The sequence below is a fragment of the Coregonus clupeaformis genome, chromosome 1, assembly GCF_020615455.1.
Source record: "Coregonus clupeaformis isolate EN_2021a chromosome 1, ASM2061545v1, whole genome shotgun sequence".
In the NCBI taxonomy this organism is placed as follows: domain Eukaryota; kingdom Metazoa; phylum Chordata; class Actinopteri; order Salmoniformes; family Salmonidae; genus Coregonus; species Coregonus clupeaformis.
Genome location: NC_059192.1, coordinates 39,580,268 through 39,603,899, shown reverse-complemented (window position 1 = coordinate 39,603,899; position 23,632 = coordinate 39,580,268). Strand labels below are relative to the sequence as shown.

Here is a 23,632-nt window from a genome sequence, read left to right as displayed (position 1 = left end):
TAGAGTACCGGGTGGTAGCCGGCTAGTCACAGTGTCTAAGGTTCAGGGAAGGGTACTCGGCGGAGGCCGGCTAGTGATGACTGTTTATCAGTCTGATGGCCTGTAGATAGCTGTTTTTCAGTCTCTCTGTCCCAGTTTTGATGCACCTGTACTGTCTCCACCTTCTAGATGGTAGCGGGGTGAACAGGCCGTGGCTGGGGTCCTTGATGATCTTCTTGGCCTTCCTGTGACACGTGGGGTGCTGTAGATGTCCTGGAGGGCAGGCAGTGTGCCCCTGATGATGCGTTGGGCTGACCTCACCAGCTCTAATGTTGGAAACAAACATCATTATGTTGTCATCCAGAGTCACATTTATTTGTTTTCCAAGCTATAGCACACAATATGTTACATACTGTAAGTCGCTCTGGATAAGAGCGTCTGCTAAATGACTAAAATGTAAATGTATACAGCAGGTTTTTTAAGGACCAAAGAGTTCGCGTTTTCATTTTTGCCATGGAAAACATATTGCGATACTGGTATCTTCACAGCCCTAGTAATAAGTGCTATTGTTGCCAGTTTTCCAGGAAAGCATTTTGGCTCAGTATGAACACATAGAAAGCTCAGATGTGGCCTTGACATGTGTGCCCTATTTGAACAGTGTAACTGCTCCCTGAATGCAGCCTTCTAAACAGTTAAATGGGATTCATCAGTCAGTCTCCAGACATCTGTGGGAAATGAGCATGCATACAGGTATTGTAAAGGCAAACGTTTTAAAAACCGTCCTCTGCCTGCCCTCCACCCTCACCTCCCTCCGTCTCTCATCCCTCTTTCCTCTCTTCCATCCAGCCCATCATAAATTCTCCTTTATCTGCCCCCTCCATTCAGCAGGCTCTCCATCCATCCTCCAGTAAAGGCATTACCATAATGGAGGCCTCTCTCCCAGGAAAAATAAATTAGCCATGGGAAGGCTTATAAAGCCACTCCGCCCCATTTATTGGGTATCGTGTCAAGGTAGCGCAGCCCACTCCGGGCCCCATCCTTTTAGCTCTAATGAGAATGCTGTTCCTTCCTCGTCCCTCTCACTGTGTGTGTGTGTGTGTGCGTGCATGTATTCGCACGTGTGCAGGAGAGAGAGAGAGTGTGCGTGTGTGCTGTATGAATGTGTGCTTGTATGGTCTCGTGACTTTAGTAGGCAGGACGCGTCCTCTTCTCTTTACTAAATCATTTGCCATGAAGACTCTGGTTGCTTTTCTCTGCTAATTGGATCAGTGTCTGTGTTCTGGGCTGTAGTCAGACAGACAGTACAGACTGGAGATGTTCCTTGTCTTGTCTCCCACACACTCCTCATAACATCATCCTCTCATCAGACGGGGGCTCCTTCAAGGCTTGTTCAAGGACAAATGCTGACACAAATAGGACGTGCTCACCTACAGATTCCGTAAGGGCATTATTCAATCACAACCGTTTACAAGGCTATGATGATAATATTAAACATGGATAGGGTTAATGGTCTTACATAGGACCTATTCTGGGGCGTCAGAAAAACACTAGGTTTTTTACCTGCTACACTGGACGTGGAACTTTTCCCGGCGTGAGGAAAGCGCAAGCCATTTTATCGTACTTTTCTCGGGCGTGAGCTATGCCTTTGAAATCTTGAAAATAGAACCAGAGCATACCTTTTGCGCTGAGCAGGATCAATCTAATAAAATAAGTGCTTAGATTGCACAATATCTATGACATTATGGGGATAGTACACGTCTACTTCTACCATCAGTGTCAAATCTCCTTTATGAGAGCTCAGTCACACCTGTTGCTGATGTTAAGTGGTCTATTGGTTTCATTTCAGAGTGGCTACAATGGGCTACTGTCATTCTATTGATAGAAGCATGTGTTGTTTGGGATTGTGTTCCTAGAGCCCGACCTCACAGCAGCTTCTATGTGTACTGCAAGAGTGTGTGTTGGGCCATCCAGCCGGGGAAGCTACGAGTGTAGACCCGGGTGAGCCGGGTAAGTCAACCAAGAATGTAAGACTACAATACTGTAGCCAAGAACCACTGCTACATAGGAACTCTCACTGAGAGGCACTGATCTTAAGCTACACTGTCTCTCTGAGTACAATCAAGTCACTTAGACAGGTAGGTCCGCAGCGTACAATAATCCCACACAGAGCGACATACCCTCCCTCTAGCCTCTCCATTGTTCCTGTATTACACTAGCAATAAATATGTTTATTCTCAAATGGAAATATTCAGTCACAAATCTCCACAGTAACTCAGCAGTATTCTCTGCCTGTCTGTGCAGCCTGCAGCCATATTTACCTCAGGTCCATATGGGACTTCTATGTGTGTGTGTGTGTGTGAGTGGGCTGGAGTCCCACAGCTCAGGATCCTGCCATTGTTTAGACTGAGACTGAGTGACACCTCTAAGCCCACCTGCCTGCTCTGCCGCCTCTACCCCTCTGGGACTGTTTGTCCACTGTCGCCATGCCAACTGTCCACTCTCCGTGTCAGTTTCCTGCTAGGGCTGGTGATTACCTACCCGAAGCTTGGAGAGGACCCAGTCAGTACCTTCAAATCATCTTTCCCTCAACATATCACCAGAGCTGATATCCAGTCACTCCCACAATCAAATCTAACGTCCCTCCCCATATCCAGACAACCCAGAGCAGATATCCAGAGTAACATTCTTTCCCCTCTGACCACTGTCCTCACCATCATGGCCCTGTCTCCATACCTGACCACTGTCCTCACCATCATGGCCCTGTCTCCATACCTGACCACTGTCCTCACCATCATGGCCCTGTCTCCATACCTGACCAATGCCCTCACCATCATGGCCCTGTCTCCATACCTGACCACTGTCTTCACCATCATGGCCCTGTCTCCATACCTGACCACTGCCCTCACCATCATGGCCCTGTCTCCATACCTGACCACTGCCCTCACCATCATGGCTCTGTCTCCATACCTGACCACTGTCTTCACCATCACGGCCCTGTCTCCATACCTGACCACTGCCCTCACCATCACGGCCCTGTCTCCGTACCTGACCACTGCCCTCACCATCACGGCCCTGTCTCCATACCTGACCACTGCCCTCACCATCATGGCCCTGTCTCCATACCTGACCACTGTCCTCACCATCATGGCCCTGTCTCCGTACCTGACCACTGCCCTCACCATCATGGCCCTGTCTCCATACCTGACCACTGTCCTCACCATCATGGCCCTGTCTCCATACCTGACCTCTGTCCTCACCATCATGGCCCTGTCTCCATACCTGACCTCTGACCAGCTGAAGCTGCCACTCACACTGCTATCTCCCCCAACCACAGTCTCACAGACTCCCCTGCATCCACCCCATCCATCTGAGACCCATCACTCTCGAGATAGACCTGTCAGTTACAGAGCGATGAGGGGTGTGTTTGTGTGTCTGTGTGCACGTGTGTGTATAGCAGGGGGCCTCAGTCACTTAGGTGAGAGTGTAGGAAATTAGGCTCAGTGAGTTCCTGTCCCTGAGGCTGGTATTAGAGTAGGTGGTAATGAGCATGCTGCTCTCAGTGTGTGTGCCCCCTGCTGTGATTGTGTGTGTCCGTTTGTGTGCGTTTTTTTTTTTTGTGCTTGTTCAGTGTGCTGTATTGACAGAGGGACTGTAATAGACTGAGGTGAGCACAGGTCATGTCCTCGAACTGACCAATCAGCTTAGCCGATAGAGTGGGGTCCCTCTTCTGCCCACCAATCATATAGCTCGGTCAATGCTGTGAGATTAGCACAGCTACCACAGAGACCAGCCCCTATTTGTTAAAAAATAATGAAATTAAAGCTTTGCGGGATGGAGACGTTCAATCTGCTCCCAGTAAAAGAAGGAGAGGAAGAGAGACACAGGGGAACAAAAGGCGATGCATTTCTGAATTATTCATAACTGCTTTTCTCATTAATCATTTATATTTAGAGGGAGGTGTGTGTGTGTGTGTGGTGCGCAGACACGCCAGGGGTCTGTGTGACCTTTCCTGGCTGTCTCTGAGCAGGTGTGTGTGTAATCTCCACGCAGGATCCCCTCCCTCTCTCCCCCATGCCTCCCCCCCACCCAACAGGGGAGTAATGATTTTCTTAACCTTTTCGGAGCCTTATTAAGGCCGCTGTCAGAATGTGTAAATGCTTATGCTAATGAGTGGCATGCAGGAAGAACAGAGTAGGATGGGGAAGGGGGAGAGAGATCATCCCAAAACAATTAGGATGCAGCAAGCGACCAACGTCTAAATCTGCACCATGTGACCAGACAGTAGCAATGTTTCCGATGCTGTGGTGATGATGGTGTGTGGTGAAAAACTGAGGACACTTAATGATCTCCCTCTCTCTTTCCCTAGCCCTCTCTCTCTCTCCCCCCCATCAAAAATGAAATGCTAATTAGCTGCTAATGTGGCTATCATAAAGAACTACAAATGCCATGGTGATCTGAACGAGACTGCCAAATCGAGGCAAAGGTAAGAATCTCTGGATGAACTTTCTAATGTTAGGTAAATGTAGTAATGAATAAATAGGCTACATTTCTTTAAATGGATAATTCTGTGAACTGTCTTGTGCAAGTTTCAAATTTGCACAATACCTGTTAGCAAAGGTATCAGCTAGAGATGACATGCAGGAGCTTGCAGGGATTTGTAGTTTTGCATGATGTCTACTTTGATGCTAATTAGCATTTTCGAATCTGAGAGTAAATAGAGCCGCATATATTGATAAAGGTCACCTTGTCTGAGAGAGATTTACATGGTTATCAAAACGTCACGCCAGGATAAGCCTACACGAAACACAGCCCTTAAGTGTTTCTAAAATCCCCTATGGGAAAAATGAATGGTGGAAAAACGATTGGAACCTTATCCCTGTTTGACTGCTAGGTTTTATGGCTATTATGACACCTCCACTGTATGGCTTTATAGACAGACTTAGGTACACACACACGCAAGCCCTCACACACACTCTCAAGCAGGTAGACAGACGCACACCCCTGGTCTCTCCCTTCTGCAGTCCCTCCCTCCTGCAGTCCCTCCCTCCTGCAATCCCTCCCTCCTGCAATCAGTGGCTCCAGACAGACAGAGCTGTGATTCTGTCAGTGTGGTATATAATAAATGAAGGTCAGACTCAACAGCCATGCTGTCACTGCCTCACCCACAGAGGATAAGAATGGAAGGCCAGTCCGTCGCCTGGTTCCTGCCGCCGAGACAATGGAGCCCAATTACAAACGGCCTCATCTCAATTCAAGGTCTCGCCGCTAGGAGCGTGATTGAAGTGGGGCCGTACAATTACCCTCCTGAGTGGAGCATTGTTTTCCTCTGCGCTCCTCTCGTGTGCTGCTGCTGCCACTTAGCACAAACAGCTCCTAGCTTCTTGGTTTGTTTAAAAGGACAAACGGAGGAGGACACACAGCTACTGTAAGACTGCTTCTGGTTTAAGAAGCTCGTTGGCGGTAAGAAGTAAAGGGGTGCTCTCTGGCTGAGTGAGTGGGTGCTTGCTAGGACTCTTGAGTGTAATTAGTGGGTGCTAGATGGGAGAAAGTTCACCCGAGGAGAGGAGAGGGTCTGAAGGAGTTTTCTGGCTGGGGTTGGACTGGCTTAGTTTATTTAATTGATTTAGGCGTTACTCAACCAGGTCAGTTAATTGAGTAATTTAACTCATTTGCAATTAATGGTTTGAAGCAATACGTGAAGTCATGTGCAGATGTTGGGGAGAGACGTCATCTGTTAGAAGAGGGTAAGAATGAGAGATGTGTGATAGAGAGACAAGGAAGCAGGTGAGGAAGATGGATCTGGAGAGAGACCACACACACCTGTATCCTCACTAAAGTCGATGTTGCTCGATTACGTTACCCGTTGTGAACGGTTTCACCCCCCCTCTCTCAGTATCCCTGGCCCTCTTTGTCTTTGTAGCAGCCATGATATTATCAGAACAAGATCAGGCTGGCGGCAGGGGGCTCCTCTGAGACCTCCAGTCCTTCACTGCTGCTTTTCCTGGAGGGCACTATCTGTCTTCCCCTGCCTCCCGCACTAAATGAGTCCCCCCTGTGGGGCTATGATAGAACAACACACACACACCCTCTCTCTCTCTTACAGAGTCTGTTTCAAGTCAATGATACTTCATTGGTATAAAATGTATCTGTCTGTCCTCCTGTCCACTCTGTAGGAGTCCAGCAGTCTAGACTGCTTCCACATGTACTGTGTGACCCGCCTCAACGAGAGACAGTTCATCCACCACCCAGACGGCGGCTACTCATTTCCCTGTGCAGGTAACTTCTGTGGATGTAAGTCAGTTGCACTAACGAGTTCTGGCAAGAGATTGTATGATTTGTGGTAAGACTGTGAGCTGTTGTAAGACTGTGTGTGTGTATCTGTGGGTGTGTGTGCTAGTTGTGGTAAGACTGTGTGTGAGGGGCCTGTCAGTGATGGATTGTGGCTGCTCCCTGGCTGCAGCGAGAGGGATATGGTATCAGAGCTCTGTCCTCACAGACACACAGACTGCCCTTCTCCCTGCCCTCCTCTGTGCCCTCCTGCACTGGGACATCCGTTAGTGCCACTGTGTAATGGGGCTCTGGGGAAGACCACTGATCCTCCACCACTGACAACACCCTCTCTCTCATCTCGTTCTCTCTCTCTCTCGTCTCGTTCTCTCTCTCTCTCTCGTCTCGTTCTCTCTCTCTCGTCTCGCTCTCTCTCTCTCGTCTCTCATGCCGTGGGAGGAGGGGTTGGTTCGTTGGCAGAGAGCAATGGCTAGCTAGTATGCTAACTATTCTAGCTAACTAACTGGCTGAATAAGTTGACGACGTACTCACTCAAACTGTCAAAACGAACCCAAACTTTACACAATGTTAGACACGGACACGAATGATCTGTTTGGCGTGTTAACACACTGGTGGTTTGTTGTAACCGAGTATTGGAGCTAAACCGTGTTATTGGAGGCTGGCATGCTAGTTGGCTATGGCGTCATAGGATTCGGTGCCCTGGGCGGCTTTCACAGAAGAATACTGTACCAAGTTAGCTAGCTGAATAAACTAAGTTAGTCTATTCCTAGAAAACATTGAACCGCTGCAGTTTACAACAATTATAATTTCTAAAGTGGAAGTTGGGAGAGTTATATTTGAGTGTTTCAGTGAAATGTAAGTGAGGGAGGCAACTGACAACTGTTCTGCAGCCAACAAGGCAGAGTTCATCTCAGCCTATGCTACCCTCCAGTCCCTCGACTTCTTGGCGCTGACGGAAACATGGATTACCACAGACAACACTACTACTCACTACTACTCCTACTGCTCTTTCCTCGTCTGACCATGTGTTCTCACATACCCCGAGAGCATCTGGTCAGCGCTGCGGTGGCACAGGAATCCTCATCTCTCCCAAGTGGACATTCTCTCTTTTTCCCCTGACCCATTTGTCTATCTCCTCATTTGAATTCCATGCTGTCACAGTCACTAGCCCATTCAAGCTTAACATCCTTGTCATTTATCGCCCTCCAGGTTCCCTTGGAGAGTTCATCAATGAGCTTGACGCCTTGATAAGTTCCTTTCCTGAGGATGGCTCACCCCTCACAGTTCTGGGTGACTTTAACCTCCCTACGTCTGCCTTTGACTCATTTCTCTCTGCCTCCTTCTTTCCACTCCTTTCCTCTTTTGACCTCACCCTCTCACCGTCCCCCCCTACTCACAAGGCAGGCAATACGCTTGACCTGATCTTTACTAGATGCTGTTCTTCTACTAATCTCACTGCAACCCCCACCAAGTCTCCGACCACTACTTTGTATCCTTTTCTCTCTCGCTCTCCTCCAACACTACTCACTTTGCCCCTACTCAGATGGTAATGTGCCGTCGCAACCTTCGCTCTCTCTCTCACGCTACTCTCTCCTCTTCCATCCTATCATCTCTTCCCTCTGCTAAATCCTTCTCCCTCCGATCTCCTAATTCTGCCTCCTCAACCCTCCTCTCCTCCCTTTCTGCATCTTTTGACTCTCTATGTCCCCTACCCTCCCGGCCGGCTCAGTCCTCCCCTCCTGCTCCGTGGCTTGACGACTCATTGCAAGCTCACAGAAGAGGGCTCTGGGCAGCCGAGCGGAAATTGAGAAAAACTAGTCTCCCTGCGGACCTGTCATCTTTTCACTCCCTCCTCTCTACATTCTCTTCCTCTGTTTCCACTGCTAAAGCCACTTTCCACCACTCTAAATTTCAAGCCTCTGCCTCTAACCCTAGGAAGCTCTTTGCCACCTTCTCCTCCCTGCTGAATCCTCCTCCTCCTCCCCCTCCCTCCTCCCTGTCTGTGGATGACTTCATCAACCATTTTGAAAAGAAGGTTGATGACATCCGATCCTCATTTATTAAGTCAAATGACACCGCTGGTCCTGCTCACACTGCCCTACCCTATGCTTTGACTTCTTTCTCCCCTCTCTCTCCAGATGAAATCTTGCGACTTGTGACGGCCGGCCGCCCAACAACCTGCCTGCTTGACCCTATCCCCTCCTCTCTTCTCCAGACCATTTCCGGAGACCTTCTCCCTTACCTCACCTCGCTCATCAACTCATCCTTGACCGCTGGCCATGTCCCTTCCGTCTTCAAGAGAGTGAGAGTTGCACCCCTCCTCAAAAAACCTACACTCGATCCCTCTGATGTCAACAACTACAGACCAGTATCCCTTCTTTATTTTCTCTCAAACTCTTGAGCGTGCTGTCTCAAGCCAACTCTCCTGCTATCTCTCTCAGAATGACCTTCTTGATCCAAATCAGTCAGGTCTCAAGACTGGTCATTCAACTGAGACTGCTCTTCTCTGTGTCACGGAGGCTCTCCGCACTGCTAATGTTAACTCTCTCTCCTCTTCTCTTATCCTTCTAGACCTATCCGCTGACTTTGATACTGTGAACCATCAGATCCTCCTCTCCACCCTCTCCGAGTTGGGCATCTCCGGCGCTGCTCACTCTTGGATTGCGTCCTACCTGACAGGTCGCTCCTACCAGATGGCGTGGCGAGAATCTGTCTCCGCACCATGTGCTCTCACCACTGGTGTCCCCCAGGACTCAGTTCTAGGCCCTCTCCTATTCTCTCTATACACCAAGTCACTTGGCTCTTTCATGTCCTCACATGATCTGTCCTATCATTGCTACGCAGACGACACACAATTAATTTTCTCCTTTCCCCCTTCTGATAACCAGGTGGCGAATCGCATCTCTGCATGTCTGGCAGACATATCAGTGTGGATGTCGGATCACCACCTCAAGCTGAACCTCGGCAAGACGGAGCTGCTCTTCCTCCCAGGGAAGGACTGCCCGCTCCATGATCTCGCCATCACGGTTGACAACTCCATTGTGTCCTCCTCCCAGAGTGCAAAGAACCTTGGCGTGACCCTGGACAACACCCTGTCGTTCTCCGCTAACATCAAAGTGGTGACCCGATCCTGCAGGTTCATGCTCTACAACATTCGCAGAGTACGACCCTACCTTACACAGAAAGCAGCACAGGTCCTAATCCAGGCACTTGTCATCTCCCGTCTGGATTACTGCAACTCGCTGTTGGCTGGGCTCCCTGCCTGTGCCATTAAACCCCTACAACTTATCCAGAACGCTGCAGCCCGTCTGGTGTTCAACCTTCCCAAGTTCTCTCATGTCACCCCGCTCCTCCGCACACTCCACTGGCTTCCAGTTGAGGCTCGCATCTACTACAAGACCATGGTGCTTGCCTACGGAGCTGTGAGGGGAACGTCACCTCCTTACCTTCAGGCTCTGATCAGACCTTACACCCAAACAAGGGCACTACGTTCATCCATCTCTGGCCTGCTAGCTCCCCTACCTCTACGGAAGCACAGTTTCCGCTCAGCCCAGTCAAAGCTATTCGCTGCTCTGGCACCCCAATGGTGGAACAAGCTCCCCCACGACGCCAGGACAGCGGAGTCACTGACCACCTTCCGGAGACACTTGAAACCCTACCTCTTTAAGGAATACCTGGAATATTATCAAAGTAATCCTTCTTCCCCCACCCCCCATTAAAAAATAAAAAAAGTGTTTTTCCCACTGGCTATCATAAATTGAATGCATTAATTTGCAAGTCGCTCTGCATAAGAGCGTCTGCTAAATTATGTAAATGTAAATGTCTCGTTCTCTCTCTCTCGTCTCGTTCTCTCTCGTCTCATTCTCTCTCTCTCTCCCGTCTTGTTCTCTCTCTCTCGTCTCGTTCTCTCTCTCTCATCTCTCTCTCTCTCATCTCGTTCTCTCTCCCGTCTCGTTCTCTCTCGTCTCGTTCTCTCTCTCCCGTCTTGTTCTCTCTCTCTCTCTCCCGTCTCGTTCTCTTTCGTCTCGTTCTCTCTCATCTCGTTCTCTCTCTCATCTCGTTTTCTCTCTCATCTCGTTTTCTCTCTCATCTCGTTCTCTCTCATCTCGTTCTCTCTCTCGTCTCTATCTCATCTCGTTCTCTCTCTCATCTCGTTCTCTCTCTCTCTCTCATCTCGTTCTCTCTCTCGTCTCGTTCTCTCTCTCGTCTTGTTCTCTCTCTCATCTCGTCTCGTTCTCTCTCTCGTCTCGTTCTCTCTCTCGTCTCGTCTCGTTCTCTCGTCTCGTCTCGTTCTCTCTCTCGTCTCGTCTCGTTCTCTCGTCTCGTCTCGTTCTCTCTCTCATCTCGTTCTCTCTCTCATCTCGTTCTCTCTCTCATCTCGTTCTCTCTCTTGTCTCGTTCTCTCTCGTCTCGTTCTCGCTCTCTCGTCTCGTTCTCGCTCTCTCTCATCTCGTTCTCTTTCTCTCTTGTTCTCTCTCTTTCACTCTCACTCTCTCTATCCTTCACTTTACTATTGCCCCTTCCTCCTCACTTTCTCACTTCTAACTGTTTCTCTCCCCATCTTTGCCTGTTCTCTTTCTTCTCTGGCCTCACTTATTCCTTTCTTTTTCGTCTCGTTCTCTCTCTCTCGTCTCGTTCTCTCTCTCTCTCCTCTCTTTTCGTCTTACTCACACAAGAGAAGGACACTTCTGTTGGAGTTTGTTCACTTTGATATCCACTCTTTCCTCTCAATGCCAGATGCGGCTTTGCAAAGTGGATGTGTCTCTCTCTACGTTTAGCAGGTGTTTGGGAGTGGGTATGTTTAAGCCTCGGCTATGGAATTGTGTGGGTGAGTGTGTGTGTGTGTGTGTGTGTGTGTGTGTGTGTGTGTACGTGCATGCATGCGCTCACGTGTGTGCCAAGCAGCGTTCCTAGTCTGTGTGTTCAGGCGATTCATCACTGTTTCTGCGTCTGCAGACAGGAGATTGTGCAGAAAGGTCAGACTTCATCCTCAAATGCCATTTCCACGTTTAAATAACTTTTAACAGCCCAGCCAAAGCACACTTGCCCAAAAGGCATGGATGAAAGGAGAAAACAAGTTGAAGCCAGCGACCACTGAATTTAAAATAAAGATTGGGCCAAACCGATAAAGAGTTTGTGCTAGGAAGGCTGAAGCAGCTTTTCTCAGAGAAAACTATGCCGGAGCCAGATGAAGTCCTAACCTTCTTTTGAGATGTTTTACACACAACTATATTACATGGTTCAAAGACATGAAACCCTGCAGAATATCCCAGTTTAACATTCACACAGAGCACTTGCTCTTTAAAGGTAACTGTAGCTATCTGCATAATATCCCTACACGCTCTCCTTGTCTTTATACAACTCTGGCTCCTTCTCTTCTTCATTTCTCTTCTCTCACCCTCCTTCTCTCTCTACAATTGTTGAGCTGTCAGGAGCTATAACTTCTTTTGAGTGACAGGTAGTGTGAGACAGATTCGCTGTTAATCATTTCCCCTCTTTTCTCTCGTTCATGACCACTGCCTACAGTAGTATTTCAGACTTAACTAGAGTTGGTTTCCAACAGCAACAGTGAAACCTTAGAGGCTGTCTCTCTGATATGCTCCTTCTCCAAGGGGATCTAGGGTTAAGACTCCATCTTGTCCTCCCTCCAAGGATACTCTGCCGGGGTCACCATATCAAGCAAACACTATCTCACACTCAGGAACTGTAGAGTCTGCAGTACTAACAAACCAATGAGCTTCTTCATATGTGCACTGTGTTGTGTCAGAGATTGGGGGATAAATGGTGGGGTTGTCACAAGGTGCAATGATTCATTTCCTGCACTGTCTTTTTGGGGTCTCTGGGCGCGGATGGCCACCCGGGTTAGCATGTTAAACATGCTAAGCCAGCCCGTTGGCTGGGGGAGAGGTAAGAAAAGTTGGAATTTCTGTTGTACTGTTGGACTCCTGTAATACCACAGAGATACAAAAAAACAAAACATTAAAACCTATATCTATCTCCGATTCATATTCCTATGAGGACAGGGAACTACTGGCGACATATTCTTCTGTTATGGATTAATATTTTCATGGACATATGCATTTGCTTTATCAGTCTAATCTTGTAAAAAAAAACTATCTGCTCTTGATTAATATTCCTTTTGGGCCCTGTATCTGCAGTAGATTTATATTCCTCTGAGGATTTATATTTGCCCCATATAAATATTCCTGCATCAGCTGTAGATTGATACCCCTGTGAAGACCTTTATCTGCTATGGATTAATAGAACCAAGAACCAAGATCTGCTGTTGATTAATATTCCTCAAAAGTATCCCTGGTATCCCTGGCTCTATGCGTTCTCTGGAAAATAATGCAACTCTGTGGAAGGTCAGTTCCACTCCGCTAGTGCATCGTGGAACACACCTTCCACGTCGTTCATTATTTTCCAGAGAACACACAGCCCCTCGTTGATTATTCCTGTTATACCATGGCTATAATTTAACACATTTGCCGCTAGAAATGTGTTAATTTGCTGGTAGAAATGAAGTAGCTAGCAAGTTTACTAGATAGCTACAGTAGTTGCCATGGTAACCAAACAGACTTACTAGTTTAGCCAAACCATCAGTCCTAGCTTGAATTAAATCGAATTAAACAATGCCAATAATGTTTTCAATTAGACTTTTGCTTTCAAAAGGAGCTCAAACATGGAACATGTAAGAATGAACTATAGCCATTGAATTCTACGGTGCAAATATAATGTGCGTTATAGGGAAATAATGCACACTCTAGAATGCCTTTCAAGCCAATCAGAAACAAGTATTCAACAATGCCATGGTATAAATATTAATAATCCATTGAAAACGAATTCTCCTTGAGAAAAGATAGGTCCTATTTCATATCATGTACATACACCGAGACCGTGGGACAAAGAAAGGACGCAAAACAGTTTGAGCAACTACTGGGACATTATAAACAAACACAGATTAGGTAAAAGGCAGTTAAACAGTATGTAATGAATTGGCAATTAATATCTATTTGGGCTATTTGACATTAGGTTGTTGATTCTAATCCCAGTGTTGAGTCTTTAGCAGAAAGTTGCAAACTTTTCACCAGAAGTGGTGTGTGTGAGCATCGAAGAAATGAGACAGTAATAGAGTGAATATTGACTCCATGCACTCTAGAGATCACTGTTATATTCCGGTGAGGGCTCTCTACCCCCCTCCGCCCCCAACCCCTCAGTCCATCCAGCCCCCCGTGCTGCCTCCCTGCCTTTGAACTCCAGAACCTCAAAGCCCAGCTCTTGGCTGCACTAGGGCTGGCACAATTACTGTATAACCGTATTACCGACGGTTATGGATGAAGACCGTCATGAAAATAAAATAACCATGATACACTGTATACATTTTTTTAATGGTTGTGTGTGTGTGTGTGTGTGTGTGTGTGTGTACTGCTCTAGAGGAGATCTGCATGGAGGAATGGGCCAAAATACCAGCAACAGTGTGTGAAAACCTTGTGAAGACTTACAGAAAACGTTTGACCTGTGTCATTGCCAACAAAGGGTATATAACAAAGTATTGAGAAACTTTTGTTATTGACCAAATACTTATTTTCCACCATAATTTGCAAATAAATTCATTAAAAATCCTACAATGTGATTTTCTGGATTTTTTTTCTCAATTTGTCTGTCATAGTTGACGTGTACCTATGATGAAAATTACAGGCCTCTCTCATCTTTTTAAGTGGGAGAACTTGCACAATTGGTGGCTGACTAAATACTTTTTCCCCCCACTGTGTGTGTGTATGTGTATATATATATATATATATATATATATATATATATATATATTATATATATATAACAGTGTGGAGAACAAGTATTTGATACACTGCCGATTTTGCAGGTGTCCTACTTACAAAGCATGTAGAGGTCTGTAATTTTTATCATAGGTGCACGTCAACTATGACAGACAAATTGAGGGAAAAAAATCCAGAAAATCACATTGTATGATTTTTAAGTAATTCATTTGCATTTTATTGCATGACATAAGTATTTGATACATCAGAAAAGCAGAACTTAATATTTGGTACAGAAACCTTTGTTTGCAATTACAGAAATCATACGTTTCCTGTAGGTCTTGACCAGGTTTGCACACACTGCAGCAGGGATTTTGGCCCACTCCTCCATACAGACCTTCTCCAGATCCTTCAGGTTTCGGGGCTGTCGCTGGGCAATACGGACTTTCAGCTCCCTCCAAAGATTTTCTATTGGGTTCAGGTCTGGAGACTGGCTAGGCCACTCCAGGACCTTGAGATGCTTCTTACGGAGCCACTCCTTAGTTGCCCTGGCTGTGTGTTTCGGGTCGTTGTCATGCTGGAAGACCCAGCCACGACCCATCTTCAATGCTCTTACTGAGGGAAGGAGGTTGTTGGCCAAGATCTCGCGATACATGGCCCCATCCATCCTCCCCTCAATACGGTGCAGTCGTCCTGTCCCCTTTGCAGAAAAGCATCCCCAAAGAATGATGTTTCCACCTCCATGCTTCACGGTTGGGATGGTGTTCTTGGGGTTGTACTCATCCTTCTTCTTCCTCCAAACACGGCGAGTGGAGTTTAGACCAAAAAACTCTATTTTTGTCTCATCAGACCACATGACCTTCTCCCATTCCTCCTCTGGATCATCCAGATGGTCATTGGCAAACTTCAGATGGGCCTGGACATGCGCTGGCTTCAGCAGGGGGACCTTGCGTGAGCTGCAGGATTTTAATCCTTGATGGCGTAGTGTGTTACTAATGGTTTTCTTTGAGACTGTGGTCCCAGCTCTCTTCAGGTCATTGACCAGGTCCTGCCGTGTAGTTCTGGGCTGATCCCTCACCTTCCTCATGATCATTGATGCCCCACGAGGTGAGAACTTGCATGGAGCCCCAGACCGAGGGTGATTGACCGTCATCTTTAACTTCCATTTTCTAATAATTGCGCCAACAGTTGTTGCCTTCTCACCAATCCGCTTGCCTATTGTCCTGTAGGCCATCCCAGCCTTGTGCAGGTCTACAATTTTATCCCTGATGTCCTTACACAGCTCTCTGGTCTTGGCCATTGTGGAGAGGTTGGAGTCTGTTTGATTGAGTGTGTGGACAGGTGTATTTTATACAGGTAACGAGTTCAAACAGGTGCAGTTAATACAGGTAATGAGTGGAGAACAGGAGGGCTTCTTAAAGAAGAACTAACAGGTCTGTGAGAGCCGGAATTCTTACTGGTTGGTAGGTGATCAAATACTTATGTCATGCAATAAAATGCAAATTAATTACTTAAAAATCATACAATGTGATTTTCTGCATTTTTGTTTTAGATTCCGTCTCTCACAGTTGAAGTGTACCTATGATACAAATTACAGACCTCTACATGCTTTGTAAGTAGGAAAACCTGCAAAATCGGCAGTGTATCAAATACTTGTTCTCCCCACTGTATATATATATATATTTATTTATTTGGTGGAATGAATAGCTGTCTGAAGACGGGACGGCCAGACATTCAAGTTGAAAGAAGCCAGGTGTTGTAGCAAACGAGTCTTCGGTTGCCTAGGCAGTTGCACACAGAAATAGATTAGATTTAGATTTTAGTCATTTAGCAGACACTCTTATCCAGAGCGACTTACAGTTAGTGAATGCATACATTATTTTTTTCATACTGGCCCCCCGTGGGAATCGAACCCTCAACCCTGGCGTTGCAAACGCCATGCTCTACCAACTGAGCTACATCCCTGCCGGCCATTCCCTCCCCTAACCTGGACGACGCTGGGCCAATTGTGCGCCGCCCCATGGGTCTCCCGGTCGCGGCCGGCTACGACAGAGCCTGGATTCGAACCAGGATCTCTAGTGGCACAGCTAGCACTGTGATGCAGTGCCTTAGACCACTGCGCCACTCGGGAGGTTATGGATAGATGGTTAAATAGAATGAATAGAATGTGCTTAGAACCTCTAATCCTGGAAATTTGACTGGTAAACTGTCTTTCCTATACAGTGCCTTCAGAAAGTATTCATACCCCTTGACTTATTCCCCATTTTGTTGTGTTAAAGCCTGAATTCAAAATGGGTTAAATTTCTCACCCAACTACACACAATACCCTATATTGACAAAGTGAAAACATGTTTTTGATTACATGTTAAAATTACCTTTGGCAGCCATTACAGTTGTAAGTCTTGCTGGCTAAGTCTCTAAGAGCTTTGCACACCTGGATTGTACAATATTTGCACATTATTATTTAAGCTTCAAGCGCTGTGAAGTTGGTTGTTGATCATTGCTAGACAGCCATTTTCAGGTCTTGCCACAGATTCTCAAGCCGATTTTAAGTCAAAACTGTAACTAGGCCACTCAGGAACATTCAATGTCATCTTGGTAAGCAACTTCATTGTATATTTGGCTTTGTGTTTTAGGTTATTGTCCTGCTGAAAGGTGAATTAATCTCCCAGTGTCTTTTGGAAACCTAGGATTCTGTGCTTAGCTCTTTTCCGTTTATTTTTATCAACAACAAAAAAACTCCCTAGTCCTTGCCGATGACAAGCATATCAATAAGATGATGCAGCCACCATCATGCTTGAAAATATGAAGAGTGGTACTCAGTGATGTGTTGTGTTGGATTTACAGAAAAGAGGTAGTCATTAAAAAATCATGTTAAACACAATTATTGCACACAGAGTGAGTCCATGTAACTTATTATGTGACTTGTTAAGCACATTTTTACTCCTAAACTTAATTAGGCTTGCCATAACAAAGGGGTTGAATACTTATTGACTCAAGACATTTCAACTTTTCATTTTTAATTAATTTGTCAACATTTCAAAAAACATAATTCCACTTTGACATTATGGGGTATTGTGTATAGGCCAGTGACTCACAATCTCAATTTAATTCATTTTAAATTCAGGCTGTAACACAAGAAAATGTGGACAAAGTCAAGGGGTGTGAATACTTTCTGAAGGCACTGTATACACTGAGTGTACAAAACATTAGGAACTATTTCCATGACATAGACTGACCAGGTGAATCCAAGTGAAATCTATGATCCCTTATTGATGTCACTTGTTAAATCCACTTCAATCAGTGTAGATGAAGGGGAGGAATCAGGTTAAAGAAGGATTTTTAAGCCTTGAGACAATTGAGACATGGATTGTGTATGTGTGCCATTCAGAGGGTGAATGGGCAAGACAAAATATTTAAGTGCCTTTGTAGTAGGTGCCAGGCGCACCGGTTTGAGTGTGTCAAGAACTGCAACGCTGCTGGGTTTTTCACGCTCAACAGTTTCCCATGTTTATCAAGAGTGGTCCACCAGCCAAAGGACACCCAGCCAACTTGACACAACTGTGGGAAACATTGGAGTCAACATGGGCCAGCATCCCTGTGGAACGCTTTCGACACCTTGTAAAGTCCATGCCCTGACGAATTCAGGCTTTTCTGAGGGCAGAAGGGGGTGCAACTCAATATTAGGACGGTGTTCTTAATGTTTTGTACACTCATTGTATATAGAGTTAGGCCAATGTGGTTTCTGTCTGTACGTTCCACGTTCTCCTCCATTGCCGTTAAGTGATAATTGAGGCTTCCGTGTGGTCCTCTGTAGCTCAGCTGGTAGAGCACGGCGCTTGTAACGCCAAGGTAGTGGGTTCGATCCCCGGGACCACACATACACGAACATGTATGCACGCATGACTGTAAGTCGCTTTGGATAAAAGCGTCTGCTAAATGGCATATTATTTATTTATTATTTGTGCAGTTTAATTCTGATCGTTTTCAAAACCTATGAATATGTTTGGTGTTTTGGTGTGTGTTGACGTGTCTGTGTTTGTGTCCCTCACCTGAGTTGTGTTGACTGACCTGTTGGCTTATCTCAAATGACAGATGGGTTGTCTACTGTGTGTGTGTGCGTATATGCATGTGTGCATGCATCTGCATATAGGTAGGTGTGTGTGTGTGTGTGGTGTCACTGTCTTGCCGGTGGCATTAGCGTCTCATCAGAGCGGTGGATGGAGCAGGCTCCATTAATCCTCATCACAGTGGCTGTCAGGACTGCGAGGGAGCAGTGCGTCACACACTCCTTAATCAAAGACGTAATTAGCCAATAATTAGTAGGTTGGAAGTATGGATTAGAAGAAGAAAAAAAACAGTTTTACTTCCACCGTCTGAGAGGCCAAATTGATGTGCAATCTGCCCATGTGTTTGGCCCAGGCTGACAGGAACAGGCAGGGATAGATGGTTGGAGGGAGGGATGGAGTGCAGACAGTAAGATGCACTGTGTGTGTTTAGGCAAACTATTCCTGTGGGGTTCTAGTGGAAGTGTTCACTGTGGAGGAGCTGAGGGGAGCGACCAGGGGTTAAGGTGCATGTGTGTGTCTGCGGCGACCCTCTCTTATGTCTCTGCCTCAGCCTCAGAGAGACGGAGATTGAAAAAGAGAAATGTTGATTGAGAAGATGGATTCTCAAGGTGAGCTTGTTGAGGGAGAGGGACGCAAACGGTCGCTTTTGTCGCTTACTGGTCGGGCTGGCTCTGTGAGATATGAATGAATATTGTTCCTTCTAACCAGCTTTTGTTTAATCTAGTCTTTTGTTTTGTGTATTATTTGTTATTCTTAAAAATATATTTGGGGTGGGGTCAGACCCGGCGCCAGGATAAAGTGACTAAGGGGGCAGTTGAAATCCCTCAGGGACATTCTACCACCCTACGGACATTTACCCTGCCTCCACCCCCCCAAATGGACATTTATCATTATTACAGTTGTAAATATGTATATATTATAATAATAATAATAATAATAATAATAATTGTTATTATTATTTCATTATTATTGTTTCATTCACTTCTCTTTTTGACCTGCATGTTGGCTTAAGAATTTCACTGTACCCTGCAATTACATCTGCGACCATGTGCATGTGACTAATAAACTAATTGAATTGATCTAATCTAATATGGCACAATACACATTTGTGGATAAAATTTGACCCACGTAATCAATTAAGCAATGCCTGCCTACCATAAACTAATTTACAATATATACAGTTCCATTTACAACCACGAAAACCAATAGGGAGTTAAGAACCATAATAGCATGTATCTATTTCTATGATGAAACCATACTGATATGTAGCTATACCCAGGGGCGTCATTTGGGTTCTTCCATTGGAATTATATTGAATTCTGGTTATATCACGCTATACCGCAATAAACACAAAAGTGTCAGGTTGGCGCGAAGTCTCCGCTGCACTCTATCAGAACCATGAACAGCGCCCTACACACTAAAACAAGATTTTGATAAAAACCAACCAGCTAGATTGTTTCTTAACTTTTCAGAAAAGTTGAAGCCTCCTTGATGCTCTGTGCAACTTCCTGAGTAATCAATAATTCCATTCTCCCCGAAATCTTCTTGTAAGATTCCCCTCAAATGCAGTTGGATTAGTTGAGCTTTCCTTGGATGTAGCTTGCTTCTTCTGTTCTGACTGAACACGCTTGTCAAAGTGGAAAATGAGTTCTTGCATATAGTTGTGTACGCCCCAAGTCAATCCATGTTTCAATGCAGTAAGCACGGTCGGCATAGCAGAGAGAGGCCCAGAGAATCATTGCAGGATATCAAGTGGGGTCTATTTGGAGCGTGCGATTTCAGTCTGCAAAAACAGGCGAGCTTCCACCAAATTTGTTTTGCTTAGGTCGAGCAGTGGTTCCACCTTTTTCACGTCATGGCTCTCTGGGTCAAAGGCACACAGGGTCTCCACCAGTTGGCTGTTGCATTCGCGGAATCGTTCTGACATTTCACCAATGACGGCATCCAACAGTCTTTTACACTTAGTGTCTTCTCCTCTGTCCTGCTGGCCTACTGTACTGTACACCACTTATTGCTGGAGATGTGTACTTACAGTGCCTTCGTAAACTATTCAGACCCCTTGACTTTTTCCACATTTTGTTATGTTACAGCCTTATTCTAAAATGGATAAAATAGTTTTCCCCCCCTCATCAATCTACACACAATACCCCATAATGACAAAGCAAAAAATTGTTTTTATAAACAATTAAAATAAATATCACATTTATATAAGTATTCAGACCCTTTACTCAGTACTTTGTTGAAGCACCTTTGTCAGCGATTACAGCATCGAGTCTTCTTGGGTATGACTCTACAAGCTTGGCACATCTGTATTTGGGGAGTTTCTCCCATTCTTCTCTGCAGATCCTTTCAAGCTCTGTGAGGTTGGATGGGGAGCGTTGCTGCACAACTATTTTCAGATCTCTCCAGAGATGTTAGATCGGGTTCAAGTCCGGGCTCTGGCTGGGCAGCACAACGACATTCAGAGACTTGTCCCGAAGCCACTCCTGCGTTGTCTTGGCTGTGTGCTTAGGGTCATTGTGCTGTTAGAAGGTGAACCTTCGCCCCAGTCTGAGGTCCTAAGCGCTCTGGAGCAGGTTTTCATCAAGGATCTCTCTGTATTTCTTTCCCTCGATCCTGACTAGTCTCCCAGTCCATCACACCACCACCACCATGCTTGACCTTTGGTATGATGTTCTTACTGTGGAATGCAGAGTTTGGTTTTCGCCAGGCATTACTGGAACCATGTTGTCCAAAAAGTTATACTTTTGAATCATCTGTCCATAGAACGTTCTTCCAAGAGTCTTGATGATCATCCAGGTGCTTTTTGGCAAACTTGAGTCAACTTTTTGGACGAGATGGGTCCCATTATGCCTGGCGAAAACCAAACTCTGCATTCCACAGTAAGAACATCATACCAAAGGTCAAGCATGGTGGTGGTGGTGTGATTGTTTGGGGATGCTTTGCTGCCTCAGGACCTGGACGACTTGCCTTAATAGAAGGAACCATGAATTCTGCTCTGTATCAGAGAATTCTACAGCAGAATGTCAGACCATCCGTCTGTGAGCTGAAGCTGAAGCGCAGCTGGGTCATGCAGCAAGACAATGATCCAAAACACACAATCAAGTCTACATGAAAATTGCTAAAAAGCAACAAATTGGAAGTTTTGGAATGGCCTAGTCAAAGTCCAGACCTAATCCCAATTGAGATGTTGTGGCAGGACTTGAAACGAGCAGTTCATGCTTGAAACCCACACGTCAATGAGTTAAAGCAGTTCTGCATGGAAGAGTGGGCCAACATTCCTCCACAGCGACGTGAGAGACTGATAAACAACTACAGGAAGAATTTGGTTGGAGTCATTACAGCTAAAGGTGGCACAACCAGTTATTGAGTGTAAGGGGGCAATTACTTTTTCACACAGGGGAATTGGGTGTTGCATAACTTTGTTTATGAAATAAATATGTAATTGTTGTGTTATTTGTTCACTTATGTTCCCTTTTATCTAATATTAGGTTTTGGTTGAAGATCTGATAACATTCAGTATCACAAATATGCAAAAGTAGAGAAAATTAGAAAGGGGGCAAATACTTTTTCATAGCACTGTATATATCTTTTTTGTTACTGTTCGACTAAAGAAATCTCGGTCAACCAACAGCTTATCGACCAAACAATCGACCAGTCAACTAAATGGGGTCAGCCCTAGCATAGAATATTGAAATATTTGCTGACACATTTTGGAGCAAGCTGCAATAACTGCAGTAATCAAGTAAAGCAGTTATACTGAAGTGTTCTTTTTTAAAGGTAGGACTAGATTTCCTGTCCTTGTGGACACTTCTGACATCTCTGCATCTCTCCATCCTCCTCCCCTCTCGCAGTGCTATCTAGTGGTTTTCTGCAAATGAAGCTGTGCTGCATGCATGTGAAAGTAATGCCTTGTAAAGGCTTTGCCATCAGAAGATGAGATAAAGTACTCTCTCTCTCTGCTGCACTGCTTTTAAGTGACAGCCTTTGAAGTGAAGGCAATTAGTTCTTACTTTGTGTTTCGCCATGGAAATACTGGGATTCTGACCACAAAGCCCACTGGGCAAAAACGGGTTGGATCAATGTTGTTTCCACGTAATTTCAACAAAACAATTTAATGTGATGACGTTGAATTAATGTGGAAAACTGATTGAATTTGCAAAAAGTCATCAACATAAGGGAATTTAGACTTTTACTTTTAACCTAAATCCAATTACATGGTGCCATTCTTTTTTTAAATTTCACTTTGAATTCACGTCAGTTGTCAACTCAACCAAATGTAAATCAAAACTAGATGTTGAACTGAGGTCGGTGCCCAGTGGGAGGAATCTGTAATGTGAGAGTGTATGATTGGACTGGTCGACTTCCCTCTCCCAGGTGTGTGTGACCAAAATGTGTCACTGTCAGTTTCTGACAGTTAAGATCATCAGTCTTCCTCTCCCAGAAGTGTGCATGGTTGTCTGTGTGTATGACATTTTTGTTAGTGGGTAGATCAGCTTTAATATTGCAGATAGATTGTGGCTTCTATCAATGTAATTGTCTTTATCATTTCCAATCCCCCATATATTTTAAAAAATTAAATAATATATATATATTTATTTGATTTTTTTCCTTTATTTCCCCCCCCTAACCCTACTACCCCTCCCTAACTAATGTAAACTAATGGACAACAACAATTAGGCTTCTACTTTCAGCTTATACATACTATATACATTTTACATGAATGATCTTTTGTTTGTTTTTAGTCCCATCCTTCAGCTAACCTCAACGCCTCCCATCTATCTCTGAACACCATCCAGTTTTGATTTCTATTTGCTGTGCTATGATATTTCACAAAAGGTCTGAACCTTTTTATTCTCATAGTTTCAACAGATTGTAAATTAAAGATAAACATTTTTGCTAAGATTATTATTATTATTATTATATTATTGATTGATTGACTATGACTTTTCAAATCACCCAGCAGCGCTATTAGCAGAGTTAGCTCCAGGTAAATGTTGCAATTCTTCAGCCATTCCTGAACCTGCGACCAAAAACAAGCTACAAGGACAGTACCAAAACAAATGATCTAATGATTCTGTCTCTTCGCAGCAAAATCTTCACAGCTGGGATAGTTGTATCCCCCATATACAGTGGGGAGAACAAGTATTTGATACACATTGAAAGAATATGGCACCACAACAAACCTGCCAAGAGAGGGCCGCCCACCAAAACTCACGGACCAGGCAAGGAGGGCATTAATCAGAGAGGCAACCAAGAGACCAAAGATAACCCTGAAGGAGCTGCAAAGCTCCACAGCGGAGATTGGAGTATCTGTCCATATGACCACTGTAAGCCATACACTCCACAGAGCTGGGCTTTACGGAAGAGTGGCCAGAAAAAAGCCATTCTTTAAAGAAAAAAATAAGCAAACACGTTTGTTGTTCGCCAAAAGGCATGTTGGAGACTCCCCAAACATATGGAGAAGGTACTCTGGTAAGATAAGACTAAAATCAAGCTTTTTGGCCATTAAGGAAAACGCTG

The 23,632-nt window shown here is 45.2% G+C and overlaps 1 protein-coding gene across 1 annotated transcript in view; it reads left to right on the top strand.

Annotated features, from left to right (window-relative positions):
* Positions 1-23,632, top strand: part of LOC121575405 — a 55,491-nt gene that overhangs the window by 5,302 nt on the left and 26,557 nt on the right. The window contains exons 2-4 of the mRNA XM_045222875.1: positions 1,893-1,967; positions 2,634-3,375; positions 6,153-6,255. Coding sequence (XP_045078810.1) covers positions 1,893-1,967; positions 2,634-3,375; positions 6,153-6,255 — 920 coding nt within the window. The remainder of the gene's footprint in view (positions 1-1,892; positions 1,968-2,633; positions 3,376-6,152; positions 6,256-23,632) is intronic.